At 32.6% G+C, this 17,570-nt stretch overlaps 1 protein-coding gene across 3 annotated transcripts; it reads left to right on the forward strand.

Annotated features, from left to right (window-relative positions):
- The first annotated feature begins 11,084 nt into the window (after nucleotides 1-11,084).
- Nucleotides 11,085-17,547, forward strand: LOC108333842 (C2 domain-containing protein At1g53590). 3 transcript variants are annotated; one of them, XM_017569301.2, is made up of 12 exons: nucleotides 11,085-11,742; nucleotides 11,986-12,060; nucleotides 12,724-12,867; nucleotides 13,065-13,157; nucleotides 13,269-13,400; nucleotides 14,184-14,336; nucleotides 14,425-14,466; nucleotides 14,679-14,727; nucleotides 15,220-15,312; nucleotides 15,391-15,574; nucleotides 16,005-16,128; nucleotides 16,325-17,547. In XM_017569301.2, the coding sequence occupies exons 1-12, from the start codon at nucleotides 11,617-11,619 to the stop codon at nucleotides 17,306-17,308; spliced, it is 2,199 nt and encodes a 732-aa protein (XP_017424790.1). In that variant the 5' UTR covers nucleotides 11,085-11,616; the 3' UTR covers nucleotides 17,309-17,547. The 3 variants fall into 3 exon arrangements, with proteins under 3 accessions (XP_017424790.1, XP_052726315.1, XP_017424792.1); XM_052870355.1 differs by having other exon boundaries at nucleotides 11,678-11,742; nucleotides 12,724-12,787; XM_017569303.2 differs by lacking the exons at nucleotides 11,085-11,742; nucleotides 11,986-12,060; nucleotides 12,724-12,867 and having other exon boundaries at nucleotides 13,249-13,400.
- The last annotated feature ends 23 nt before the right edge of the window (nucleotides 17,548-17,570 follow it).

Genomic DNA, 17,570 nt, shown 5'->3' on the forward strand with positions numbered 1-17,570 from the left:
TTCTAGTGATGGTCTTATTATCAACTTTCCTTGTGAATATACAATACATGAGAAATCAAGAAGTTTTTGACTTTTAAATGGGTGTCCATATGAGTTTACAAATATTTTTTGCATCATGATAAATCATAGATAACCTAACTGATCATGCCAAACAAGAAATTCATTTTGATTTGTAAGCTTATAGCTTATAATGACATGTGTTTCAATTTTACTCATATATATGTAATTCAAACCATATGAGAAGGTTGATAATTCTCCAATACACATTTTTTATTCAACTCAGCTCTAGTGATATAAAGATATTTCATATCTTTTTCATTGTTTGTCTCAATATGATATTCCTTTAGATGAATATCCTTAAAACTTAATAAGTTCCTATTATACTTTTTAGTAGAAATATAGTAACTCTTCCGGAGCCTTTCACTACAGGAAATGTGCTGATTACCGAAGGCATATTATCGACGGCCTTTCAGTCCTTCGGTAAGGGTCATTTACCGAAGGCTTTCCCGACGGCTCTCATTAAGTTATTTACCGAGGGTCATGAGCTGGTGACATAACATACCGAGGGTCTTTGGCCTTCGGTAATGTCCACAATAGTTTAAGTTCTCGAATTCGGTATTGGTTCCCATATACTCATAATTTCCCCAATTTCCCTCCCCTTTCCTCGTCTCCAGCTCCCCTTCCCTTTCCTTCCCCATTGTGCTCGTGCCGTGAATTAACAGTGTTGTTGTCGTCTCCACAATCTTTTGGTGCTCTCGTCTCCGTTGCTTGGTTGGTTCATTGACGGCGGTTTGGGGGTTGGGTGCTAGGTTCGGTGACGCTGCCTTGTGGGTTGTGGTGGTTGGTCGTTTGTGGCGATTTGGGGGTTCTGTAGCAGTGTTGTGGCGGTGTGGCGACAGTGCTGTGACGGTGTGGCGACGGTGCTGTGGTGGCGTGACGACGGTGCTGTGGCGGCGTGACCAGGGCTTCCACTGTCGCAAGGCGAGGCCAATGTAGGGGGTCTGTGACGAGGTAAGAGGTGTGCTCTGAACTTGTGAATGAACTGTGTGCAAATGTATAATGAAAACCCCTAATTCACTTCCATTCCAAATGAAAGACGTGTGCTCTGCATCAAATCAGAACATCTGAACCAAGCAGGGAAAATGAAACTTAGTTTCAGTTCAACAAAATGTGTTTTTTTCCCTTAATCTTTTTTGTTTTCATTGATAAATAGAAAAGGGTAACTTCATTTTCTCTGTGATTCAAAACTAAGTATATTTTCTTGTAATATATATGAGATAGAATTTAACACATGTAATCTAGTTTCTTAGGGGATAAGGAAGTTGTGTTCTGGTTTGGTAGGTGATGTCAATGTAAGGTTGATCCAAAATTGCAGTGCTGAATTATTCTCTCCTAAAAACGAAAGAATGAGTGTAGAGTTGTGAGTTGATGTACTGGCATGGATCCTTGAGAGCAAGCTTCACAACTTAAGCATCACAATCTACATTGACCTGATTTTGGGATTTCTTAATTAATTGGTTGGAATGAAAAGTTAATTTGCTATCCATTTGGTTGTTATGTTTGTTGATGAGTTATGTTCCTTGTTAGGAGAGAGTAATATAAGTTCATAAAACTGTGTTTGAGGAGGTTGACCTACTTTTAGGGGTTCAGCTTTCTCCTTTGATACTTCAGCCAAAGGAGCTGCAACAGTTTCCACTTTCTTCAGATCATCACTTGAAGTTTTCTTTAGCTTTGCTTCTATATTTGCAAGTCTTCTATTTCTACGTTTATCATCTTTGTACCTGTCATCAACAACTTCAATCTGTATAGGACTTCTGATATGGCCACCATTCCTTGAATACTTTTGAGCATATCTAGGACTTCTGCTTTCATCATATAAATATCTCAAATTCTTGTAATCACTTTTTGGATAAGGACCGGGACTTGAATTTGGAGTTCTGAACTCTAAACGAAATGAACTACTTCTCTTACTTGCATTAGGCTCCTTCTCACTCTAAAAAACACACCAAAAAGAACTCATTTTCAGTCATCTTTTGTGTTGCTAAAGTCATGATAATATCACGTGGAAGAGTGCACAAAAGTTACCAATCTAATTCTAGAAAGATTGCTGCTACTTTCTCCAGTGTATCTTCTTTCCACATACACATACTTGATGAATTCTCAGAGTTTCTGTATATTACTGGAAGCAAATACTTTATGAGGATATCTATCATAGTTAAACACTTATTGGATCTTATAAATGTATTGATGTAGAAGGATAAAAGTCCCCTGAACTATTTATGGTACTACACACATTCTCAATGGTGCATCATGTCCATTGCTACCAAGCAATGAATTCTTAATCTTCAGCTAATCCAGAGTTTCAACATACTTTTGAACTCTTCTTAACTTCAAAATTAACTTCAACATACTTTTCAACATACTTGTTCCTTCACTCAACTCCATCACTGCTTCTCCTTTCTGAACTATACAACTGCTGCACCGTGAGTGCTTTTCCCATGTGTTTTCCCTTGCAAAATTCTAATGTCTGTGAGCTTTGCCAACCATGAGTGGTGGCTGGACTTTCCTTCCATGTGCATCCACTTCTTCCAACAAGAATAAGACCGTGCACACCCTCTTTTCCTGCTTCCCATCAACACCGTTCTCTCCATGGTCCATCACTCCCCGTCTTGGTTGCTACTGCTGGACGGGAATCTCCTTCTCAGCTGCTGGATTTTGTGATGAAGCTGGACGTGTTTTTCTTCCTTAAATGCCAACAAAACCGTGAATGGTGCTGCTGTATGCATGAAGACCGTGAATGCTTCTTCAAAGGAGATTGGAACTTCCAGCAAAAAAAATCAATCCCATGAGCTCCTAAGTAGAAAAGCACATAAAAAATTCTGCACCAAGCTAAAAACCGTGAGGTGGCTGGATGTATCTTTAAGTGTTGTGCAACTCTCCAATTTAATAGTTGTTTCCTCCTCCATTCAAGAATCATGTTCCAAGCTGAAGGTGTGGTGGCTTCTCCAAGCTGCTGTCCGTTTATTTCTTTTCAATTTTAAAGTGCAAAACTATGTGGAATGGAAGAGCAATCAAGAGAAATCTGCACACCCTTTTTAAGCCAAGTGGGACGTGAAGTTTAATAATTCAGCACTTCATTTAGAATTCCTCCATGTGGCCGTGAAGTGTTGCCAACCATGAGTGGTCCCCCTCCTTTTATGTTGTCTCCTCTTTTTAGAAATGCTAAAAGGAATGAAGGAGTCGTAACTCTTCAACAAATTCAGATTTTCAACCAAGTGGTGGCCCCTTCTCCATGTGTTTTATTCTTAAAGAAAGAATATTCCTTTGTGTGTGCCGTGAGTTTGCTTCATTCAAGTGGCCTTCCTCCATAATAAAAATCACAATTGTTATTCTTCAATAAATTCTGTCAACAAAACCGTGAGGTGTAGGTGGTCCCCTCCTTTAATTCTTTTGTTGACATGTATAGCTGAATTAAAAGTGAAAAAGGTACACCAACCAAGTAGCTTTTGTATTGGATGCAACACATATCAATCACCCAGAATATATAAATATATATGCATCACATTCTGCAGCAGCCCAACGCCCTGTTTTTTTTTTCGCCCTTCGGAAATTACCGAAGGCTTTTACCGAAGGCTTTTGGCCCTCGGTAATTACCGAAGGGCGAAAGCCCTCGGTAAATGTTAGCGACAAGGGATTTACCGAGGGCTCTTTGGCCGTCGATAAGCCTTCGGTAATTACCTTTTACCGACGGTTTTGGGCTGTTTCTGAGGACTTCTGGCCTTCGGTAATGCCCTTCTTTTTTGTAGTGTTTAAATATATTTGTAGTATAAAAAATAATACTAATATTGACTTTTTGCATAACTAAACAATAGAAAAAATAGATATTACTCTTGAGAATTTTAAGTTGTTTCACTAGTGGAAAGGATCATAATATAATTAAATTTTAATTAACTTAATAATCTTAACTCAGGTACCATTGAAAATTAATCAACTCTCCAAGTCATATAATATAAAATGCAATTAAGTATAAAACATCATCTTTAAAAACATTTGAACCTTATATATGTATAGTATAACAAAGTCAAAACCAAAAATCTATATTAAAATTCTTATTTCACATTCTTACACATAATATATATATTAACTAAAATATATCAATTTGTAGTATAAGTATAATCTATAATATTGTTATTTGAATATCTCCATTCACACTTCTATAACAATCACTATATACGATCTACATGATCATACATTTAATTCACATACACATTCTATGCAAAAGAAAAAAATGATTCTTATACTTACACAATACATTAAATTTTCATATTTTAAACCAATATATATACTAAAAATACTATAGAAAATTCACCTTAAATTAAATTATAATAAAAATAAATTAAAAACGTCATCACCTAGAGAATTAGTTGTGAAATAAGTTCATAATATTTATGAAATCTCTTTTATTGATATTGTTGTTGCAAGAAATAATTAGTTTATCATATGATTTATTTATTTCTTTAATAGTATCACCAAAAATCATTACATCTAAATGCATTTCAGTATCAAATAACCAAGATAAGTAATTCTTCCTCGTAATATAAATGACAACAAATTCAAATTTTGCAAGGTTTGACACGAAACTATAAAATAAATATAACAATATTAAATTTTAGAAAAATAATCAAATATAATTAATAATTATAATAATCTTCATCATCATAATAAAAATAATAATAAGAAAAAAATGAAAATTGACAAAGTCAAACAATTTTTATTACAAAATAAAAATATAAGATAAAATTGTAAATGAGAAAAATGATTAAGACATGCAAAGTGTTCTCCTTAGAGAGAAAAACTCCCACTAGCTCAACTACATAGAGCATCGTATTGATAACGTGTTATAAAATAAAGCTAATAATATAGAGAAACAGAAAGAGCAAGAAAAACCTGAGAAAGAATGTAGACTAATTTTTGTGTGTATTATTACTAATAGGACAAGTTTTATTTATAGATACAAAATGTAACCTAAAAAAATACAAATCAAATAATTAATACAAATATTAAAATAGGAAGAATAGTAATAAATAAATTTTATGAGTAATTATAATAAATTAATCGTATACCACTAATTCATAATAGAATATTTATTATTATATTAAGAAATTATATTGATAAGTTAGATGTAACATTTTTTACTTAAAAGTATTAAGATGTGGCTATTTCATTTGACTTTACTCATTTAAGTTTTTTAAGTGTTACTCTCTAAGTGTAGCAAAGAAGTTTTTATTAGTTAGGATGCTTAACATTATTTAAGCTTAATATTTAACAAAATTTATTATTCATAAAGGCTTACGAATTCTTTTATCAAGCCATATTAATGGCACATTACTTCTTTATCAAACTAAATTAATATGACGCAACACCTTAAGTGTAAGACCTATAGAAAAATAAAAGTTCAAGTTATAATGTAAAATGGAATGCTGTCAGGTTAGACATGGTTTACTATTTTAATCATAACTTTTTGTAGAAAATATCAATTGAGTTGATTCTTGTTTTATTGGAAACTAGACTCAAATATCTTTAATTGGACATATAAATATAAATTTTTGGACTACCGGGCTAGCTGCAGTAAAATTATTAAAACTCGGAAACGTTAATCACGCTCAGGTATGTTCAATTTTGACCTATGATGACTGTTTTGCTTATTACTCTCTCTACCGAACTTCAATTGAGTTGATTCTTGTTTTATTGGAAACTAGACTCAAATAGCTTCAATTTGACTACTCATACGCATATTTTGGACTTCGGGAAGGGGTCTAACTGAGTTGGGGAAAACGTGACAGTGTTGTTGTCCAGGGGCTAGCGTCCAACCTTAATTTAGGTACATTTTTACAAGTTGTGATTTTTTTTGGAGTGGGTAGGTTGTGTTCTGCACTAGGAGAACATTTTGGAACCTTTGGAGACTTTCCTACCATGTTTTAGGGCTGAAAAAAAATGGTTTAGGATGGTTCATTGGTTGTTTATTATTGCTAAGTACCAAGTGCATAGGTCCTTAGTTGTCTAAGGCATCTTCTTTTAATTCCAAATCAGATTTGGAGTTTTGGGGGAGAGTAGAGAGGTCCTTGGTGGGAGGTGAAAGAAAATCCTAAGTGTTCTAAGTGTGGAGACTGACTTGGTCTAGCAAGGAGGAGAGGAATTGCTCTCTTTGAAGAAGAGAGATTTAAGTTAAAATTTTCTTTGAAATTGAAAGTGAAAACAAGCAAAGGTGGTGGTTTAGGAGTATCAAGAGTGAAGAATTTCTTGCAAGGAGAAGAGGTAGGGGAGCTAATCCTTTCTTGATTATGATAATGAATATGAGTATGAATGTGTTAAAATTTGGTAATGGTAGTTATATATTGACTTGTGTAAAATTTGGTTTTCATGATTATAATTTCTTATTTTCGAGTTATTGTGGTGAAAAATTTCTATTAACTGTTTTCACCGTTGGATTCAGCTAAAATTTTAGTATGTGAATCCTAAGACCTATTACTAAACTTTGACCGTTCGGATTTGAAAATAGAAGTCTGTACTTGGAGAAATAAATACTGCAAGTTTGAGTAAATTAGTTACCCTGTAGTTCTGTTACTAAGTTGTCTCGGTAAAAGAAATATAGATTTTGACCTATTTAACCGTTAGATCAATCTCAAAATTTGATATATGATTCTTAGGACATATTAATACAATTTGACCGATCAGATTGGTAATTGAAGGTCTATGTTTAGAGAAAGAAATTTCGAAAGTGTGAAACAATCGAATGAACACTGTATTGCTGTTCTTAAGCTATCATGGTACAAATTTCGTATATATTTCATCTACCGTTAGATTGAGCCCAAACTTTAGTATGTAGTTCATAGGACATATTAAGTGATCTTGACCGTTCAGATTTGGAATTAGATGTCTGTGCTTAGAGGAATTCATTCCGCATTTTGAGTTTAACCGAGAACCACTTAAGTTTCTATCTCTGAGTTACCTCGGTAAAACCTCCATATCTACTTAGTTAACCGTTGGATTACCCTGAAATTTTAATATGTTGTTCCTAAAAGATAGTGTCATACTTCGACCGTTTCGGATTTTAGATCGGAGTTACAGATTTAGAGATATTAATTTCGTATCTTCTCAGGGATCTCAATATTGCTTAATTTATGTTTTTGGATCATTTATACGAAAATTATGATTTCCGCCTCATTAACTGTTGGATTGGACTGAAAATTTTACCATATGAGTTAAACATGCTGATTATTAGTTTGATTGGTTCAGATCTGTAATTAATGATATGAGTGAAGAAAAATCTTTTCACGAAATAGTAAATTTATTTGCATTGAGTAAAAACTTAGATAATTATATCCTTAAATTGTATGTGTAGTTGTATTTTGGAGATTGGAGGATGAGTAATATAATACATTCTATATTATAAAATTTAATTATATTGAACATTCTGAGTTGTAATAATTATTTGAGTTAAATCATGAATTGTAAATAAATTGATGGTAAATTTGGATGGGTAGTATAGGCATTATTGCCATAATTGTAAATCTGAATTTTTATTTATTTTCCTACGACTTTGGTAAGTCGAGAGGGGAAGATGTTTGAAGCCGGACACTACTTTGGTAAGTAGGTGGGAAAATGAGAGGTGAATTTAATATAAACCGTACTACTTTGGTAAGTAGGCTGAATATTACCTTGTTGTGCTACTTTGGAAAGTAGACAATATCACCTTATTGTGCTACTTTGTTAAGTAGACAATATCACCTCATTATACTACTTTGGTAAGTAGACAATATTACCATATTGTGCTACTTTGGTAAGTAGACGGTATCACCTTATTGTGCTACTTTGGTAAGTAGACAATATCACCTTGTTGTACTACTTTGGTAAGTAGATAATAAAAATCACCTTGTTAGATTACTTTGGTAAGTAATCAGTATATCATGGTTATACTACTTTGGTAAGTAGACAGAAGGATTGTTGACTGCTGTGCTTTGGTAAGTAGGCAGATTAATAATATGTTGTATTGACTCTAGTGAATCGACTGATGATTTTGACTGAAGAAATATTATAAAGTATCAGTGTAATAGTTGGTTTTTGAGTATGTTTGAGATGCATGTATTTGACTGATTGCCACACTTGTGATGTTAGTAAGATTGTGGATGATGTATATTTCTTGAATCGGTTAACTCACCCTATTGTTTGTGTTTGTGTATGTGAATGCAATGATCGTATAATGTGTGATATTATACGGGAGCAGAAACTATTTCAGATGAATTAGCAGATGGTTCTGAAAATGCTTAGAAGATGAGTGATCTGTGGGGAAAAGGAGACATGGGGAATTTCTAAAATAGATCTATGTTTGAATTTCCGAACTGTGTGAAATTTTAAATTTTAGAAGTTTATGAACTGTGTGAACTTTTATTTTCAGAAGACTTGTGCTGTAATAAAGAACTTAATATTTTTATGGGTGTTGAAATTTGTTAAAGAAAAAAAAAATTACATATGTATTGTGTGGAAAATAAATTGTAATGCCTAAATCGGGGTGTTACATTAAGCCCATGTGTACACAATATGAATTTATTTTATAAAAGTGTTGAGTTACTAAAAATATAGAACTATATAATATGGTAATAACTTTTTAACAACAGTCACATATTATTATTTTATTATTAGTTTGTTTAAATTTTTTTTTAAATATTTAAAACCAACTAATCATAAATTATCATATATACGTTATCAAAATGTTGTAAAAGAAAATTGCTAAAAAAATACTTTTTAAAAATATATTAATAATATCCATTATGATGCGTGCTGCAACATTGATGCCTTCGAGATAGGTGGTTTATCAAGTGTCATGCATGTTATATGAACGTGCATAGACAACATCAAAGCAAATTAAAAAGGTTTTAGATGATTGATTTGTAATTGACACGTGTGAAGCTTTTCTCCCAGGGTCGTTGGACTAAATTAGTATAACGTGAATATGAGTTGTAATCCGCAAGCCAACTTGGTTCATTACGGGTTTGAGTTGGGTTAGGTTAAAAAAAATATAATTTTTTTTATGTAAGTTCGTTTTTAACTCGGCTTATTTAGAACCCGGCTCACCGGATTGAACTCATAATGAGTCGGATTGGCTTATCAACCCACCTAATTTAATTTAATTATTTATTATTTTGTGTTTTAATATTATTAGTTAGCATTTTCTTTATTATATCGTAAATAGTGATAAAGAAGATATTTTAAGAGAAAAAAATATTATAGATTTATCTATTCAAGACTCTAATATTATAAATGGACAAGTGAAACACAAATTAACAATATTAATGGACAAGTGAAACACAAATTAACAATATTAAAAACTTATTTGTTCCCTTTGTATATGTTTTTGAATTACGCTTGAATAATATGATATTTTTTTATTATTTTAAATTGCCTTTGGAGTTTAACATCGTTTTAGAGTGATATTTATTTAGATTTGAATTAAAAAAAAACCCGTGGGTCGAGCCAAATTTGAATTTTTTCAGTTCGTTAATAAGTGAACCGGATTGGATTAACTTACTAAATGACCAACCATTATTGACCAGACCAGATCGAACCAAATTACCCATTTTCACAGCTGCCTTGAAGATGTCAGAGACTTTAAAATACCATAAATAATTATTTGTACGAACATTAATACCATTTATTATTCTTATGTTAATTATTTAAATTTTAATTATAATATTATTCATGACAAATTAGTCAAATGAAGGGAACATATAAACCACCAATTAAAGTGAATACATTTGAATCTGTAGCAGTACTGTGGGTTTTTTATCCTATCCAATGAAGCTACTGTGTTGTCAACATCAGCTACCTGGTAAAACACCAATATAAATAATTTACATAAATTAACTAAAAGATAAGTTTCTTTAACTGAAGAAAAAAATATTATTTATATTTTACATTTTCCTTTGTATTTTTCTAAAATTATTTATGAAAAAGTTCATCAAAATAAGTCGAAATTATACTTTAAATATTCATAACTTTTAGTGTTTATTCACTGTGTAATAATTTAAGTGTTTATTCACTATGTAATGTAATACAAATTTGTGTAAGTAATTAATATTTTTCTGTACTATTTTATTTGAATGTATTATACGCCGATTTAGATTAAAATATAATAAGATAATAATAATAATAATACATTTTAATTTATTTAGAAAATATATCTTTAAAGTATAAATATAAATTAATAGACAATATTGAAAAAATATAAAATAACTATTAAATACAAGAAACAATTGTATTTAATGTAAACAAATGTAAGCCAAATGTTCTTTTAAGTTTGAGACCATTTAGTCAAAAGACAAAAAATTCAGTGCCGACATATATTTGAAAAATATAAAAAAATAGGAATTCTCGATTGCCGACACGCAGAAGTCATGTTTGGTGACACGTGCCAACCAACCTGTCTTCAAACTTTATATCAGACTGAGAAATCCAACGTCTCTTTATATTCTTAACATAAATATTTCTAATGCTTTAAAAACTTTAAATAGAAAATAAATGCATGTATTTCTGAAAAAAATAGTAATTAATAACACAGGAAATTTATATTATTACATTAACATTAATATAACTTTTAATCTTTATAAAAAATCTCGTTAGATGACACTAATTTTTTAGGATTTTCTAAATTATACTTATTCTTGAAAATTGGAGATTCATCTTATATTTTTTATTAATAAAATCACTATTTTAGTATACATATTAGAAATATGAATTTTATACAATTGTAGCAAGTTATTTACGCAAATTACTCTTTAAAACTTATTCTTTTGTCGATTTTTTCCCATTGGTCCAATTTAATCCCACTAGCACCTAAACAATATGTGAAGTGGAGTTAAAATTTATTTAATCATAAAAAGCAAATGAGTAATTTAACTTAAAAATAAAAAAAAGATTAAAAATAATAAATAAGATAACTAAAACTGAAATGTTGGAGAATTTAAAATTGTTATCCTTTTGGTATTAGACAACGCCTATGCCGATCGTAATTTGCCGCTTCCGAAAAAGCGGTTCCTTTTAGGTGTTAACTTCTGTTTCTCAGATGTTACAAAATTCTGCTACTCTGTTTTCCATTTGGCCGCGTTACTTCTCTTTTACGGCACCGTTTCACTCGTTCTTAATCAATACAACAACAAAAAAATTAAAAAAATTGTATTGATTCAATGCCCTTGGGCCTCTTGACTGGGACATGCTCTAGCAAACTTTACCTTTCACTTTCACTAACCATTTTTATAATCTTGGAATTCTTATGACTCAAATTCCTGTATTTGCAAGTAGTTCTCACAACAGTAGCGTATCTCCTTCTGGATTTGAATATTCAATTATTTATTACCCTTTTGGGGATGGGGCTAGGCACGGATTCGGTTTTTTAATATACCGGATTTGGGGTTCTTCATGGGCATGCATGTCGCATTTTATGAGGTTAAGGGTTGGACTTGGATCAATGGGTGTCTATAAAGTTTGAAACTTTGGTTCTAGGAGTGGTGGTTTCAGTTAAGGGGTGGTTTTGCGGTATTTTTTTTTTTGGGGTTGAAGGGGATGGATATGACGGAAATTTCAATCTTGCACCATGTGGGGATTGTGCTGATTGCGATTTGGATTCTCTCTGCACTCAATTCGTGCCACTCTGTTGTTTATTTTGTAGCTTTGATCTATCTTTTCCTGGTGAGGACCATGATTCGAGACTTGATAACTTTTGGATATATTTGATTTGCTATGTTTGCCTTTCTCTTTTATCTTTGGTTTTGCCTTTTTGTTTAGTTAGATGATGATGTGGATGAGAAAATAAAAATAAAGATAGGGGGCTTAGAAAAGGAATCGTTATTTGGGTTTTGTTGTGTTTGTCTAAAGGGTAGAGAAAAAGATGTGGAATAATACTTTGTTTATGACTTTGATTTTTTTGGAAAGGTTCATGAGCGTTACATTACGAGGCTGCGGAAGAAGTTGCAGTTTGAGGAGAGGAAGCAAGCTAATCAAAGAAGGGTAATTCTGCTGTTTTTATTGTGGTTATTTTGATTTTATGGATATTGGAGTTTGAGGGGAATGTAGTAACTGAGTTTGGTTGAAAAGTAAATGAAATGAACAGTGGTCAATGAAGAAAAATAAACTGGAATCTGAATAAATTGCCCTTTTAAGTTAAAACCATTTCCTTAAATTGAGGCAGAAGCTGACCCTGAGAGAAGAAACGAAGATCAAATTCACATCCATGCTATCCCACCCCCATCAGCGTTTTGAATGGATTTGTACAGCATTGCTTATCAATAAGGTTCTCTTGGATGATATTCCAAGATTGTTTCTGCTTTTGTGCGTGTCTTTGAAAATAATGCTTTCATGTTTTGGTCCTACCAAATATATAGTCAGTTTACTGAGCTGGAAATTAATTCTACTTGAAAATGAATTGAAAGGTTTTCTTCAATGGATGATGAAGATGAAATTATATGACTTAATTAAATGATGAAACAACTAAAACTATGGGAAAAAAATACAACTCTCCCCTGTAATAAAATACACACAAATATATATTTTAATTTTTCTTCTGTAAATTGTTCTTTTATTTAATAATTGCAGGTTTATTTAATAACTGCAAGTGTTCTGCTATAATGATGTACTGATTTAACTTGCGTAATGTCCTTTATGCTTCTTCAGGTGCTTTCAGATTCTGAAACAGTCCGGTGGTTGAACCATGCAGTTGAAAACATATGGCCTATATGTATGGAACATATTGTCTCTCAGAAGATATTATTCCCTATCATACCATGGTTCTTAGAGAAGTACAAACCTTGGACTGCTGTATGGTTCAAACTGTTCAGTTATTTATCTTTGATTGAGCTGGATCAAGCAATATGAATTTCAACCATTTTCTTGAAAGTGATATTATAAGAATTTCATATTCTCTCTGTCACTTGATTATTTTTATGCTTTTGTGAATATAAAATTACTTTGACTTTTGGTGTGATCAGATATTGATATATGTACTACATTTGCAGAAGGAAGCTGTTGTTCAGCACCTATACTTGGGAAGAAATCCACCTATGTTTACTGAAATCAGGGTTCTTCGCCAGATTGACGATAACCACTTGGTATGTGATATGTGATAATTAAAGCAGCACATCAAGAGAATGTCTTGTTCTGCATCTGTGAATGATTTTTTATTTCTTTGGTTTGACTTAGGTACCATGTAATTCATGCAGGTTCTGGAGTTAGGAATGAATTTTCGTTCTGCTGATGATATGAGTGCAATACTCGCTGTCAAACTAAGGAAAAGATTGGGGTTTGGAATGTGGGCAAAATTGCACATTACAGGCATGCATGTAGAAGGGAAGGTATGGCATTGAAATTTTGATTTTACAGTGACATATTTGTTGAATAATAGTTTTTTTTTTCCTGTTATTTACTCAATACAAGTTCATGGATACAAGCATGGATTCAGGGATATGCATGTGCCAAGATATCTGGGCAATTCCTAGTGTAAAGTAGTTTGATTATTAGAAATGATCTTTTGTATTGAAGAAGAGTTGATAATGGAGTATTGAGTGAGATGAAGTGGTTTTGCACTTTGTTAGTTAACTTTAAAATAATTCTTTTTAAAGAGAAGGGATACATAATATTTTTAATTGAGAAAATGATTTTTTTTTTATTTTCTACGTTTTAAATGTAATTATAAAAAGGCGATCTTTGTTTTTACCTTGTTGCTGTGTTCAAAGATTTATCCTGTTCAAATATTTGTGAATAGGCAACAAATTGGAAACATATTTTTTTTTTGTGAATACAAAATAAAAAAAATAAAAATCTGAAAATGTTTTCAAACTAAGCATGCCACAAGTTTCTGTTATATTAAAGTATTTCACCATCCTTCTTAAGTCTGACCATAAAGTTTATAATTATACTTTAACCTTTATTATGCCTTAGCTATTAGTATTGACGAAACGCTTGGTGAATATGAGATTTGTGTAGTTGAAAGCTAATTTCATATAACTAATTGCAGATTTGTAATGTCTTCTCTGGTAGTTAAGAGAGATTAGGGAATAAAATAGAATTTAAATTATTATTGCCATTGTTGTTATTATTATTTATTTGGTCATATTATTTTATTGTTCTGTCTGTAGGTATTAGTTGGGGTAAAGTTTCTCTCAACATGGCCTTTTCTTGGCCGTTTGCGTGTATGCTTTGTTGAACCTCCATATTTTCAAATGACTGTCAAACCTATTTTTACTCATGGGCTTGATGTGACTGAACTTCCAGGCATTGCTGGGTGGCTAGTAAGTAATTTTTTTTTTGCAAAATCTGCTTACGTTCTTACTCGCTTATGCTTTAAATGATGTCTGATTTCAATACTTTCTTTATCAGGATAAGTTGCTGTCTATTGCTTTTGAACAAACCCTTGTTGAGGTGAAGTTTTCTCTGTTGTTCACTTGTTCCCACCTTCTTACTTTCGTATTTTTGTGTATTCTTATCTATTGGCTTCTTGGGGTATTGAAATGATGTAATGTAAATATCAAATGTGCTAGAAATCTTTGTATCTCTTAGTTGTTTCTGCTTTTGGAAAATTATTGTATCTTTTTAATTATTTCTCTATATTTACATATTTGGAATTTTTGCAGCCCAATATGCTGGTTGTTGATGTTGAGAAATTTGTTTCGCCAGAACAAGGTAAAGTATGTAATCTTTTTTATAGACTTTTGTAATAATTAATTTATTGGTAGCCTTGGTGATTGAGAACATTAGGTATTGTGCTCATTAACATATCATGAACATTTAGGCTACCAGCTTGTGGCAATCAATCATTGTTCAAATAATGTAGAAAATGTCCATTTTACTAGTTCTTGTAATTTTACTACCTATTCAAGACATATGGGTTTAGTTCTTTAAGTGGGCATGGTGAACATTTGCGGAAGTACTCATGGTTTCATTAATACAAGGTTTTAGTTATAGGAAATTTTGGAGAAACGTATGGTTTCATAAAACAAAGTCATTGGTTTTCTCTCATCACATATATTCAGTGGAGAAAGGACATTGCCGTTACGCTCTTTAGAATCCCTACCCTACAAATCTTTAGTTTAACTCTGGATGGCATATTCAATCCTTTACATATTTGTTTTGTATTATTATATACTCATCATCCCCTTAATCTTAATGTTATAGAATGTTGGTTCTCTGTGGATGGGATGGAGCCTGTTGCTTATGCAAAAGTAGAAGTTATTGAAGCAACTGACATGAAGCCATCTGATCTAAATGGTTATCCCTTACCTATGATTCTTGTGAGCTTCTTTTTACTATTTTTTTATGTGCATAACAAATTATAGTATGTTTCAGGATTAGCGGATCCTTATGTGAAAGGCCATATGGGTGGATACAGATTTAGGACAAAAATACAAAGGAAAACACTTGCTCCAAAATGGCATGAAGAATTTAAAATTCCCATCCTAACATGGGAGTCTGATAATCTACTGGTTATTGCAGTTCGTGACAAGGACCATTTCTATGATGATATCCTTGGGTTTGTTCCATTTTATACACTTCGTATTATGTAAAATATCTGTGTGTGCGTGCACAATTAATCGCCTTTAAGATGCCGGTTAAGCAAAAGGAGAAAATATTTATTGAAAGGGATTCCCATATACCCAATATTTTAGCTTTTGTTGGACTTCCTAACCATATTCATTCCTAGAATTTCAGAATGTCTGTCCCTGACTAAAATTTTCTCTTCTATAGATTTATTACTGAGTTGTAATTCTGAATCACAGAAGTTTCAATTTCGTATGAGTCTGACAACATTTCTCTAAATATCTTGTTTGATCTATTTTCTACTGCTTGTTTGATCAAATGTCTTTCCATCCTTTGTTCTTTGTATGTTTCCCATGATTTCCTGCCACTCATTCTGTCACTGGTATATTCATCTAAATAATTTAATGCCTTGCTGTTTTCAGGGATTGTTCTGTGAACATCAACGGCTTTAGGGATGGGAAAAGACATGATATATGGCTGCAACTTGAGAACATGAAAATGGGGAGACTGCGTTTGGCAATAACTATTATTGAAGCTAATGGAAAGGTAATGTCCTTCTCAAATATATTTGTACTCATCAATATTTAATAATGCAAAACATTCTGATAAGAACAGAATAATAAAGAAAATGAAAAATAATAGCATGTGGGGCAGTAAGTTGCTCCTGTTTTAGTTGGTGTTTGCCTGTTTGATTTCAATTTGGATTTTATAAGTACACGGAGTTGATACTACGGGTGAACAGGAAAGCATGGACTTTGAAGTACGAAAAAACTCATTCGGAGCACATAACACTGCTGATAATAGTTCCTCTTCACATGTTCCACCTGAAAAATCTCAGAAGGTGGCAGATAACTATGAGCCTATAGACATCGAAGGACAAAAGCAGACAGGAGTTTGGGTTCATCACCCAGGAAGTGAAGTTTCCCAAAGGTGGGAGCCTAGGAAAGGGAAAAGTCGGCGCCTTGATACTGAAATTCATGGAGAACCTAATGATTTAGTTGGCAGCGGTAGATCAACTGAATCTGGATCCTTTAACAATGACAGCAGCAGTTCTGATAACAATCCTGAAGAAAAGCACCGCCTGAGATCGTTTAGGAGGGGCCTGCACAAGATTGGTTCAGTATTCCACCGAAATAAAGGGGAGGAGCCTGTTCAAGAGGACTATCTATCTCCACATGATAACATTAGGTCAATGAATTCTAAGGGGATGATTGGTGTGAAGTTTGTCATGGATGAGAACATTTCTGACTTTCCAACTCCTAAGGTTCAAGAAGAAAGGGTATCAATTGAAGAGAGTGGTTCTGAAACCCCTGCAAAGGGACATGCGAAGGATGTGGCAAAGAGTTTTTTGAAACAAGCAGGAAAATCGGCTCGAGGCTTGAAACAAGTTATTTCTTGTAAACCAAAGAAATCTAAAGATGAGTCTCAAGCACTTCCAGAAAGGGTAAATGAATCTGATTCTTCAGATGATGAATCTACCGCAGTTGAAAGAATTTCAGTTGTTTCTGAGGCTATGACCCCAGGCAGCAATGATTCCCCCAATTCTAAGGTACATGTGGTTCAAACAGTTCCTTCTAACACTCATGAGGACAATGAAGTCCCAATGGATGTAGTTAATGTAAAAGATGACCCTTTAAAAGCATGTTCCCCTGAAAGAAGGTCAAGTAAAGAGTTTGTTAAATCTGATGAATTGGAGCATGTTCAAGAGGAAAATGTGAGCAGATAAAAAAATTCCACTTTACTCCTCTGAAGAATATGTCACAAAGAGCATACTTCCAGCAGTGTGTCTTGTACATTAAGGTCTTCCGAGTTTTCTATAATACTGGCAGATTTTGATTACAGGAATAGTAGTTCTGGTGATGGATGTAAACAAGTTTGGGTTTCTCATGTTGCAATTTGTAAGCAACTAAGCATGTAAAATGAATAGCTTTACATATATACAAGGAAAAAACATATTTACAATCAGATTTTGTCCTCCTATAGCATCA

Source organism: Vigna angularis, chromosome 11 (assembly GCF_016808095.1).
Source record: "Vigna angularis cultivar LongXiaoDou No.4 chromosome 11, ASM1680809v1, whole genome shotgun sequence".
Classification (NCBI taxonomy): Eukaryota; Viridiplantae; Streptophyta; class Magnoliopsida; order Fabales; family Fabaceae; genus Vigna; species Vigna angularis.

What these genes read in the sequence shown, in the direction of transcription:
- LOC108333842 (XM_017569301.2), top strand. Translation starts at nt 11,617, where the DNA reads ATGGATATGACGGAAATTTCAATCTTGCACCATGTGGGGATTGTGCTG. An exon ending in CTTTGATCTATCTTTTCCTG is followed by an intron (nt 11,743 to 11,985) that starts GTGAGGACCATG and finishes TTTTTTGGAAAG; the next exon opens with GTTCATGAGCGTTACATTAC. An exon ending in GCATGCATGTAGAAGGGAAG is followed by an intron (nt 13,401 to 14,183) that starts GTATGGCATTGA and finishes TTCTGTCTGTAG; the next exon opens with GTATTAGTTGGGGTAAAGTT.